The sequence below is a fragment of the Trichophyton rubrum genome (genome assembly GCF_000151425.1).
Source record: "Trichophyton rubrum CBS 118892 genomic scaffold supercont2.1, whole genome shotgun sequence".
In the NCBI taxonomy this organism is placed as follows: domain Eukaryota; kingdom Fungi; phylum Ascomycota; class Eurotiomycetes; order Onygenales; family Arthrodermataceae; genus Trichophyton; species Trichophyton rubrum.
The window spans coordinates 1,444,312-1,455,265 of record NW_003456428.1 but is presented as its reverse complement, the minus strand read 5'-3'; the positions used below and the strand labels follow the sequence as shown (position 1 = coordinate 1,455,265).

The following is a 10,954-nucleotide window of genomic DNA, read 5'->3' as shown; positions in this document are numbered from 1 at the left end:
CATTGCTGCTTCAAACTTCACAGGTACTTCAGGGGAAACTCGGGGGGCTGGTAGGACGGGAAATAAGACATATACCATTCTCCCGCAGAACACCAACAAGTACAGATATGATCTATAGTTATCTCAAACTTCACAAAGATATCATGTCATCTGCCGGTGTTATTGTGGCTCTCCCGGAGCACATGATGTCCTTTCAACTTAGTGGTCTCCAGACATTGGTTGACAACAAGTTGCCCGAAGCAAGGCGAATGATCAAAATTCATGATTGGATGCAGACAGTTTGCCGTGATGTTTTGGACGAATGTGATTATACACTTGCTCCTCGGACACAACTCATTTACCCTAGCGGCACGCAGTGCACAGTTGATGGCCACCCTCATAGATGGCAAACTGCAGAGAAACTACTAGAACTCGTCTCGGGTCACATTTGGGGACTTTGGCAAAGATACCCTGGAAGTATCGAGGTGATTCAACGCCCTAAAGGCGGCTTCCCAATCGTTTACTTCCTACGCAAAGATGCAGAGGAAGCTTTGTTATCCTATTTAGTTAGGGACATCATCGACGGTCGAACTTCTGTAATCCCCGTCCAAGGTTGTTGCCGTTCCGAAATTATGGACATCAAAACCTTCATTTCAGAAGTGTCGATATCCCCTAAGACTGTTAAGCGAGTATCATCTTTATTCCCTGATAACTCAGCTGCAAGACAAAATATCTATCTGTTGCGTGGGCTTCTAGTTCATCGCATATTACTATTAACCCTCAAGAAGCGTTGGAATGTTCAGTACGGCCTTCACCCCTTGCGAGATCCTATCGCAGTCCCGTTTATTGCAAAGGGTGTTCCATCTGAACAAGCTGAATGGGGACATCCTGACGTCGCTATACTCTTTACTTGTTTGGCATTCTATCTTAGTGGCTTGGAGCTTTCGCAAATGAGGCAGTGCCTTGATGATCTAATGAAATCTAGTGACCCGTCGACCGTATATGAACAATGGATTACCAATTCGGAGACACTCCCTAAAATTTTTCAAGATTGGAACTCAATAAACACGGAGGATGAATCCCAAGTCTATCAACTTTGGGTCCACCTTCGCTACCAAATGCCCGTCATCAACTATTTCCTAAACCAGTTTGTGTTTCCAAAACATGCAAAGCAATTCAAAGTGAAACTGCAGGCTTCAGGATGGGATATTCCATTGTCATCACCTCACGCAAATCTTGGAACAATTACAACAGGGTTTAGTGGGACGAATGACAACCGTACCATTCTTCCATTGACAATCAAACAACAAGACCTTAGCTCACTAGCACACACAAATGCTGAAGTCCTAACTTTTGTTCTTCGGGCCCGTAACTACGTTGTTGCTAAATATGCTGAGGGGAAGCGTTTGACAGAAAAGGGGCTCCTCGCTCTTTTGAAGCGTATGGAGATACGCATATTGATTGATGCAGGTGCCCAAATACTGGAGATGGATAATTTGAGCCTAGCAAAAGAGTGGCTAAAAGTGGACCCTAGCGCCCCGGCAGCGATGTATTTCAACTCTGAGAACAAGCCTTATATTATATATCGCAACGGCTATCGGATTCCTCTTCTAGCTTCACCTTATGCAGAGAACCTGGCGGACTGCCTTGTGTATCTTGATGAGGCCCATACCCGAGGAACAGATCTAAAGATTCCAGCAGGTGCCGTTGGGGCCCTTACACTGGGACTAGGGCAAACGAAAGACCACACAGTACAAGGTAAGCTTCATTCGAGTTCCCTGCATAAGAAAGAGAGGTGATCTAACTATACGTAGCTGCCATGAGGCTAAGACAGCTTGGTACTACACAGTCGGTTACATTTTTCGCTCCCCCTGAGGTTCATCACAGCATACTCGATTCTCGGAATCTCCCAGCCTCTGCTTCTGTGACAGCTGCTGACGTTATCTACTGGCTTTTGATCCAAACCTGCATTGGAATCGAGCAAATACAGCCCTTATACTTCTCACAGGGGATGGATTTCTGCCGTCGGAGGCAAGCTGCTGTGGATACCCCTAAATATTTGACCGACCAGACCCAACGGCAGCAATATTGCAAAGCTCTCCATCAAGAGGAAATGCAAACTTTGCAAGAGCTTTTCAGGCCAATTGCAAAGGTGAAGTCAAAGGCTGCCGTCGCTTCCTATGCCCCTGATATTGCAACACATGTCAAGGTCCTTGAGCACCGAAAGAAAGGATTTCAGGATTTTGGAGATGCTGTTCACAGCTCCGCCCTACAGGAAGTAGAACAAGAACGGGAGGTTGCATATGAAGTTGAAGCCATTCGAGAAGTTCAAAAAGCCCCGCGTTTCAAGGCACTAAACTTCCCCGGCCTTCACGAAGATATTGAATTATTTTGTCGTACTGGGACACTGACAAGTTATTCCTCAGCGTTCCAGCAAGCGTTTACTGCTTTGAGAAACACCGGAATCGGTCAGAAATATGGTATAAACTCATGCGCTACTTCGTCAAAGTTGTTTCTCTCCAGAGAATTTTTCAAGACCGTGCGGTTACCTGTTGGCGAGTATAACGATGGCTACATAGTAAGTAGCCTCTGATTCAACCTCATAGGGTAATAAGCCTTGGTCCGCTAGACGTAGCTGTTAACTTTCTCTTCAGCGTCAAATGAATTGGATATTATGGAATCCCACCACAGAAGCTGCCCTTGTCATCATTCCTGAAGAAGCAGAGCTACTGATTCCACTTCACCAAAACGCAAAACACCTTCACACTCGGCTATTGACCTACGCTGCTCCTGTAACCCGTGGAATGCTACACTTTAGCAATTTGGATTTTTACTCCATGCCACCATTGCCTGAAAATTGGAAACCACCCTCCTGGCTTACCATTGAACTTGGGATCTTAGCTGGTCGGGTATACTTTGAGTATTCCGAGTACGAGCCTATCTGCCACTATTTTGGGCTTACAAGCTCACCGGTCGAAACTGTTCCAAGCTATGAGGAAAACGACATGGCATCCAAGGTACCAACTCAAGACATGGATGGAGAGAATGTTATCCAGACCAACAATCCTACCTTTACTCCCAAACCACTGTCTTTCCTCCAGGAGTGGCTAGCTCTGAGGCGAAAGGGCCAGGATTTTAGCAACTCGCCAATGGGATATATATGCCAGGGCAAAACACTAAATGAAAGGAGTCCTTTTTTCTCTTCAGACAGAGATATTCAAGTGAATGTTCCAAAGCTCAAAGCTACGGATCACAGCTCTGATGATGGTAATGTCGAAAGTCCTGAAGCGAGCGACTACGAACCAGAATATACTGGCGATCAAAGGCGAGAATCGACCGGGAAACGGGAAATATTTATGGATGACAGCAGTGAAAGCGACTACCAAAACCGCATTGAGTGAGGTTGACAATTAATGGGCACTGAACGAATTCTAAAGAATAGCGGTCACTGGCTGAGAAGGATTAAAAAAAAAAAAAGGAAAAATTAAAAAGTAAAAGAGAAGAGAAGAAAAAAGACTTCGTAGATAGCATAGATGTACGAATACCAGAATATCAGTGCCAACAAGGCTTCTTTACAATCAAATTGGTTGTCATAAAAATCATATTCAATTAACTACTGCTAGAAACTAGCATTTGACCAAGGAGCCAGAACTAAGTTAGTTAATTAAATAGTTAGCAGTGACCACGGTGAAGCCAATTTCTCAACAACAACCAATCTCACGGCTTACAGCTGTCAGATGGGAATATTCAATCGTTCTATACAGAAAAGATACATGGCTCAGTCTGGGACAGAACTATTCTCAACATCTTGGACCTTGCATCGGCTTTCGCCTCTGTATCATGGCCAGGACAGTAAAACCTCGCTCCTGGAGGCGCGAGATTGTATCCGCGCCTACGCCAATCGGCTTCGCGATATTCTCACTGGAAATGTGCTAGGCGGAATTGTGCAGACTTCAACGCTGTCTCCTAATATAGGTGGGCTCGATGATATCCTTGCTAGGGCTGGTGCGCTCAAGGAATGCAAGTGGGCGAATATCCCGACCTGGAGTTACTGGAATGAAGAGCATTCCATACTGGAAGACCCAGACCAGGAGACGTCCTTGACGCTTACTCCAGATCAATCCGCTGGAATTCTCATAAGCCTACAATATGATAACGCAACCTACAAGGCTGCCCTTCTGGCCGGTCCGGATGGGTATCGCCATGAGGGAGATGAGAGGCCGCCAGAGGGCACCACATTCCTACCGTTGCTGGTGACTCGAATGCCCAACGCGCTGAGACAATCTCTACTTTCCTTTTTATCCGAGACCTTTGATACTCGAATTTCTGTTCTACGACTCCCGTCAAGCTTCTTATGTAGCGCTTTTGAGAGATATCTGGCTACGCTCAACCGGACTGCCAGTCGAACGAAGAAACACGCGGCGTACCAGACAGCGGCATCAAAAGTGGAATCACGCGCATTCATAGAGTCAATCATGAAGGAAGTGCAACTGACTCTCTCATTTCCACCACCGATTTCTACGGATCTTATGTCACTGAATATACATATTCCGCGAGATTCCCTCAGCGCTTTCTATAAACATGGCCTTGGAAGTTTTGAAGTTGAAAGTAATACGAAGAGCATCGAGAGGGATGTTCCTTCAGCGCCGTTTCTAAAGGCTCTGTCGGAATACTTCGATCATAATCTTGCTATGAAGTTGGATCTAAGAGATTTTACGGGACGAGATAGCTCATCCACTGGAGACTCCAAAGGCCAAAATATCAGGTTAACGAAGGTCTCCTGCGGCGCGTTCGTGCTTGGTTCAGAGGGCAGAATCAAATTTCTTGCTAATCCGGGACGCACTATCCTCCTGAATGACTCTGACGAGGAAGAAGGCGATGGTATTGATGTTGAAGAAAGGGAGAAGCGGTTGGTATGGAAAGCAAATGAAGAATTATTGCGTGTGTTAATTGCAAGGGCCACGGGACAGTGGAAGGCTGATAATGATCGTTGACCTCAGCGGATGTACAATACTCTCGAAATGAAATTTATTGTCAAATGACATTGCGGAGAATAGGGTATATTCTCTAAAACTATCTGTAGAAAAGAATCAAGTCAAGACAAACACGTTATATATAGTCAACGCTCAACACGGGGTATACATAAACTATGACTCTTCTTTGTAGGCAAACCCATGAAAACATGTAACAACCATCACTCGTAGTTAATATACTCTGTCTCCGCCAGCTGGAGGGCGTGTTCGACAGTAGATACGAAATGGGATATGCCACCACACGTATCAATTATGCCACTCTTCTCCATCATTTGGAACACTTCACTCCCAGGAAGCGGAATGCGGCAGAAAAACACCCGCACACCATGAGAGACGTATTCTTCAACTATTTCACTGAGCACCTGCACGCCTGACCCGTCGATGCTCGTCACGCCGTGAATATCAAAGATGATGTTCTTGTTGTGCTCTGGAGGTCTAACACGAGGCAGAGCAGGGTGTGCCGCGTTCGTGCCGTAGAACTCCAGCCGGCGTAGTCTGTTCTTTAGATCGCCGGTATTGGCAAAGGTAAGTGGTTCGGGGATTTTCACGATTAGCGAGCCGGCAACGTACTCGACACGCTCAGGATGAACTTCAGCGTTCTCAAAGCGATCTCTGGTTCCGTGCACTTTGCCCAAGATTTGAATACGTGGCTTGGTGGCGTGGCGGACTATTTGGAGGAGAGAGAGACCCAGCCCAAGGGCGATACCAAGGTATAGGGAATAAAAGAAGGTAGAGAAGAAGATGAGTAGCATCAAAAAGAGTTCCGACCAACCACGGATTCTAATAAAAAAGCGGATGTCTTCAGGGCATTCTTCTATGAGTGAAAAGGAAACGACCGAAATCAAGGCAGAAAGAACCGCCATCTAGCTAGGAGGTTAGTACACCGTCGATAGGCAAGGCGAGCATAAATGACATACCGGGAGATAATAAAAGTATGGAAGCAGCCAGATCACGGATGCTAAAGTAATCAGGGCAACGAATATTCCGGCCATGGGTGTTTTGGCACCGGTCAAGGCACTCAGCTTGCTTCGACCATATCCACCAAATGCGGGAAGACCCAGAAAGCACCCACCAATCATATTGGCGACACCCAACGCGACGAGTTCACGATTTGGGCTGTAGGTCATGTCTTCGATCCCACCCTTACTTGCAGATCTGATGCCCTTTGCGGCGACGGAGGACTCGAAAAATCCCAGAAGAGAGATGATAAATGAGGTGCTCATGGCATTGCGTATATGCTCTAGCTTGTCTGTCTGAAAAGGCCACTCGAACTTGAACAAGTTGCTGGTGCCCTTGATGTTTCCAAGTATAACAAGCCCCTTTTTATCCCACTCCAGTGCCCAGGTTAAGATTGCAGACAGAACAACGACTATGAACTGGTCCGGAAAAAAGACCACTCCCGGATACCGCGGTTGCAGGTGCTTCTTCAGAATCCTGGCAAACAAGTCAGTAATTATTTGTATGTATAGATAATCACTAAGAATAACTAACCTGAAGACCATGATGATGGCAATGGTGCTGAATGAAACAGCACAGGTAAGACCATGGCTGTAATGTACATTCTGGATCAAGAACATCAACTTCTCCGCGGAACTGCCGTATGTACCAAGCAGGACCTCTCTGGCTCTGTCACTCAGCCCCATCTCAGGCACGAGTTGGTCAACCATGATCATGAAGCCGATAGCACTGATAAAGCCCCTGAGGAATGGACGGCTGAGGACATTATCAACAAATCCCAGGCGTGTGATTCCTCCAATTAGGGTCATGGCACCAGCCATGCCCACGACAATTCCAGAAATCGCAGCATTACCACCAGGATCGTCGTCGATGCCTTTTCCGTCCTCGACTGTACTTCGAACGACGGCGCCTACCATGAGAGAACCGGCTGCCTCGGGCCCCACGATCAAGAGCGGGCTACTACCGAAGATGGAGTATATGAACGGATGGAAAATAAACGAGTATAGGCCATTGATGGCGGGTATATGGGCAACATTGGATGCCAGCGAGAGGCACATGGGAACGTAGACGGAGCAGACCGTCAAGGCCGAGATGAAGTCACCGCGGAGGTAAGACCAGTGGTACTGCGTTATCCAGTTGAAGAATGGCACATAGTATGCGAGGTACCTATACAGCAAATTGATACGTTAGCTCCTTGTTCAAAATCACCATCTATCTGCCCCATTACTGGTATAAGGAAGACCATACATAGCCCTTTGGTTTTTTAGGCCATGGGCCTCCGCTAGCTGTTTTGTGACGGATTTACCGCCACTGGGAGCGGAAGAGATGCCATCTCTGCCCTGGAGGTATCCTGCTTCTGAAATCTGGCTGCTCTCCCCGTAGCTCTGAATAGATGCCGGGGTGAAAGTGCCATGGGTGTGATTGCGAGCATCACCACCACCAGGCTGCTGGCTGTCGAGAAGCCTGGAGCTGGCACTGACATCGCTGTTCTCAGGCAGGTTATTCATCGTGACGGCCTGCGGTTGCAGCGATTTTTTTTGCTATCCTTCCAGCTTATGAACGGGGCAAGGCTAGGGTGATATATAACTAGGAATCTAGTTCGGGCGTTAACTGGCTGGGCAGGGCTGGCGGACAAGCGGACATCCTTGTCTCAACCTTTGCTGTCCCTCTTATATAAGAGTAAGCGCATACGCAGACATCAGCGCGCGCCATCCACATCCGCCTCCACCCTCTAGTTGCTGGGATGCAGCCAAGTCCTCGTCCATTTGTCGCTGCGCGAGCTGTTGAGCGGCGTTTGGCATCCCTGGAGTCGCTCAATTTCCTCAAATTCTTACTGGTCGGGGTTCGCTGACTAAGGCGGCGTCGCTTCTTTAAGCGAGCCTCGCCGTCGCCGTTAAAGCGGCTATGGAAGTTTCCCGTTTAGGCCAGCAAGCGACAGTGAGGCTGAGTCTGTTCCAACAGGCGCAGATCGATATTAAGTCAGTATGAAGATGGCTTTAGAACCATGTATATTGGCATCAGCATGCTTGTTCAAGTGTGCTGGTAGACATAGCCCACCCCGCTAGTTCGTGCAAAGTTTATGATTAAACCGGATAGATCTTGTATTTTCTACTTTCACCAACCAAGATGCATCCAAGTAGCGGCCTTCGCGGCACAACAGAATAAGAGCAGAAACTACAGAGTAACCAAAGGCAGCTTTCAAATCGACATTTTTCCTTAAAACACGCGCGGACCTGCCAAAAGCTGTGCTTATATAATACTATCACGTGACTGTCCCACTATCCGCCAAACAAACTGAAAACGATTTTGCGATTTGCAAGGATCGAAGACGCTGAACGAAGACAAGCAGACGACAAGCCGCCGCAGAACAGACTGATCAATCGCCTTTGACGCCCTGCCTTCACTCGGGAATAGCTCATCTTCACCAGCGGGCTCCCTTTTCAGCTTTTCCCTCCGCCGCGAGGACCGTCAACTCCAAGCCAATCTTAACTTAAGCTCACAATCACCTTCTTTTAGCCCTCTCTGACGCACAAGTTCGACCTGCGCACCAGCGCCCCCCGCCAACATGTCGCTCACCAACTGTCGCTTCTACGAGGAGAAGTTTCCGGAGATTGATAGCTTTGTCATGGTCACCGTCAAGCAGGTGAATAGAATCCCCACGTTTTTGATGCTCGCGGAGAGGGAGGGAGGAAATTTGACGATGATGCTAATAGTGGCTTATCACTGATTAGATTGCGGAGATGGGTGCATATGTCAAGCTGCTCGAGTACGACAACATCGATGGCATGATCCTACTCTCCGAGCTGTCGAGGCGACGTATCAGAAGTATACAAAAGCTTATCCGAGTCGGACGTAACGAGGTCGTCGTTGTTCTGCGAGTAGACAAGGAGAAAGGTGGGTGGTTGTGTGTGATGGGTCATACCAGTTTTGATACTCGTGCTGATAGGGGGAAACCCTTTGCTTTTCTTTTCAGGTTATATCGATCTTTCGAAACGTCGAGTGTCACCTGAGGATGTCGGAAAGTGTGAGGAACGATATAACAAGAGCAAGTCGGTACACTCTATCATGCGTCACGTTGCCGAGAAGACAAAGACCCCAATCGAAGAGCTTTACCAGCAAATTGGATGGCCCCTGAATAAGAAATACGGACATGCCAACGATGCCTTCAAGCTGTCTATCACGTAAGCCAATACTCTTCTCCCTAACATGGCCGTACTCGAGAATTTGCAGGCCTCCTTGCTCTAACACTATGGAATGTATAGTAACCCTGCCGTATGGGACGACGTTACCTTCCCGAGCGCCGTGGTCAAGGACGAACTCATCTCCCACATCAACAAGAGACTTACCCCTCCACCAACTAAAGTCCGTGCCGACATCGAAGTGACTTGCTTTGGATACGATGGCATTGACGCCGTGAAGGACGCCCTCCGTGCTGCTGAGGCTGTCAGCCCACAGGTAAAGGTCAAGCTCGTGGCGCCCCCGCTATACGTCCTGACGAACCACTGCCTAGACAAGACTCAGGGAGTCAAGCTGCTAGAGGAGGCGATTGAGAAGGTACAGGAGAAGATAAAGTCCAGCGGAGGTTCCTGCGTCATCCAGATGGCACCCAAGGCTGTCACAGAGCAAGATGATGCCGACCTGCAAGCTCTCATGGAGAAGAGGGAGCGCGAGAACCAAGAAGTCAGCGGAGACGAGAGTTACAGCGAGAGTGACGAGGGCGTTGTCGAGTAAAAAACAAACCCAAAATTGTACAGTCTTCCAAGCCGTCTTGCCAGCCTCTTTTCTCTCCCCCCCCCCCCAAATGCCTTCTTCTCTTTTCTTTTTCTTATGTCTGGATTACCAGTCTGCCGCTTTAGAATATGGACCGTGGGATATAAAAAGCAACAATTTGGGCAAAGCATGAATGCGCTGCCTGGCTTTCAACCAGAGCATGTCAAGAAAGCAAACGAGCATGAAATGAACACCTACTTCAGCATTTACCACGAAGACTCCTCCGCAACGAGCTGATGACTGGCCTTTGTCTTTGATAACTAGGGGAGAGAAGTACGAAGGCAGCTCTTGGCCGGCACCCGTAGAGACCTCCCTCACGCCAATCGTATTGCCCTTTGCCGGCACCGCTGGGGCCAGCAAGGCCTGTTCGTTCAAACCGCAGCACCCTCCATGCGCCATCGCCTTCTTCTCCATTATTGTCATCCCGGTGTACGGTGGCGACGTCACTGGCGCATCGAGCTAGCTAGCTATGTAGCCTAGTCACTTATTTCTAACTAAAACATGGACCAGCCCCCTCACGGGCCAAAAACACCAAGCAAGCCGGGGGGTTTAGAGTGAGAGGGAGAGGGAGATCTGCCTATTTAAACGACCAGCCGTCCTCCATTCAAACCCTCAACCCTCTCTTCATCTTTCATTTGCTAGAGTGTCTGCTCCCTGTTCTCTAGCCGGCCTTTCAAGATGGTTCAATGGGGCCAGCTGTTCAGTGGCGAGCCTCGTCGAGGCCGGTACCAGCACCTGCAAGAAACCAGCCGATGTATGTCACTTCTCGCCCGAGCAGACAGTCAATTGAGTCCCGGAGCACAGTCGCTAACACCTTCTGATCGATGATATAGTACTTCCTCGTACTCGCGACCAGATTATCACGCCCGCTCTGCCAGCGAAGGAGGTGACAAAGGTAGCTCTGCGGCTTAAGCATCTAGTCGAGCAGGTCGTCTGCTGCGAGCTGGAGGAGGGTCTCGTTACAAAGGCCAACAGCACTGTTATCACCAAGGAGGTTATCCAGACTGCCAAAGAGGCCGGCGGAGAGCAGTACCGCGCCTGTGTCGTCTTCTGTCTGCTCGTCTGCGTGCGATGGTTCAAGATCCAGGCACTGGTCGAGCTCTGGGACTCTGATCTCCACGACCTGCGCGCTGTTGCTTGCGAGATCCTTGCCAAACGAGTGTATGCCGCCCCTCCAATTTTATTGCCGTAGATGGAAAACATATATCTAACAA

At 48.5% G+C, this 10,954-nt stretch overlaps 5 protein-coding genes across 6 annotated transcripts; 3 read left to right on the top strand and 2 right to left on the bottom strand.

The window, feature by feature from the left end:
* Positions 1-143: 143 nt before the first annotated feature.
* TERG_11589 (uncharacterized protein) lies at positions 144-3,380 on the top strand (the record flags this gene model as incomplete). Its single annotated transcript, XM_003238523.2, has 3 exons — positions 144-1,737; positions 1,794-2,557; positions 2,634-3,380. The coding sequence occupies 3 exons, from the start codon at positions 144-146 to the stop codon at positions 3,378-3,380; spliced, it is 3,105 nt and encodes a 1,034-aa protein (XP_003238571.2).
* Positions 3,381-3,752: 372 nt separating this feature from the next.
* TERG_00561 (uncharacterized protein) lies at positions 3,753-4,973 on the top strand (the record flags this gene model as incomplete). Its single annotated transcript, XM_003238522.1, has 1 exon — positions 3,753-4,973. The coding sequence occupies one exon, from the start codon at positions 3,753-3,755 to the stop codon at positions 4,971-4,973; it is 1,221 nt and encodes a 406-aa protein (XP_003238570.1).
* Positions 4,974-5,173: 200 nt separating this feature from the next.
* TERG_00560 (uncharacterized protein) lies at positions 5,174-7,701 on the bottom strand (the record flags this gene model as incomplete). Its single annotated transcript, XM_047747611.1, has 3 exons — positions 7,218-7,701; positions 5,930-7,136; positions 5,174-5,875 (listed from the first exon to the last, which is right to left on the bottom strand). The coding sequence occupies exons 1-3, from the start codon at positions 7,475-7,477 to the stop codon at positions 5,174-5,176; spliced, it is 2,169 nt and encodes a 722-aa protein (XP_047603572.1). The 5' UTR covers positions 7,478-7,701.
* Positions 7,702-7,845: 144 nt separating this feature from the next.
* On the top strand, positions 7,846-10,065 carry TERG_00559 (uncharacterized protein). Of its 2 annotated transcripts, XM_003238520.2 has the most exons (4): positions 7,846-8,613; positions 8,702-8,864; positions 8,944-9,151; positions 9,233-10,065. In XM_003238520.2, exons 1-4 carry the CDS (start codon positions 8,536-8,538, stop codon positions 9,699-9,701), a joined length of 918 nt encoding a protein of 305 aa, XP_003238568.1. In that variant the 5' UTR covers positions 7,846-8,535; the 3' UTR covers positions 9,702-10,065. The 2 variants fall into 2 exon arrangements, with proteins under 2 accessions (XP_003238568.1, XP_047605151.1); XM_047749127.1 differs by having other exon boundaries at positions 7,846-8,864.
* A 482-nt stretch (positions 10,066-10,547) lies between these two features.
* TERG_11588 (uncharacterized protein) lies at positions 10,548-10,943 on the bottom strand (the record flags this gene model as incomplete). The annotated part of the gene is made up of 1 exon (XM_047750682.1): positions 10,548-10,943. One exon carries the CDS (start codon positions 10,941-10,943, stop codon positions 10,548-10,550), a length of 396 nt encoding a protein of 131 aa, XP_047605150.1.
* Positions 10,944-10,954: the final 11 nt, after the last annotated feature.

Coding starts and splice junctions, on each gene's coding strand:
- TERG_00559 (XM_003238520.2), top strand. CDS start 8,536: ATGTCGCTCACCAACTGTCGCTTCTACGAGGAGAAGTTTCCGGAGATT. Junction 8,614..8,701: donor TCATGGTCACCGTCAAGCAG/GTGAATAGAATC, acceptor ATCACTGATTAG/ATTGCGGAGATGGGTGCATA. Junction 8,865..8,943: donor GCGAGTAGACAAGGAGAAAG/GTGGGTGGTTGT, acceptor TTTTCTTTTCAG/GTTATATCGATCTTTCGAAA.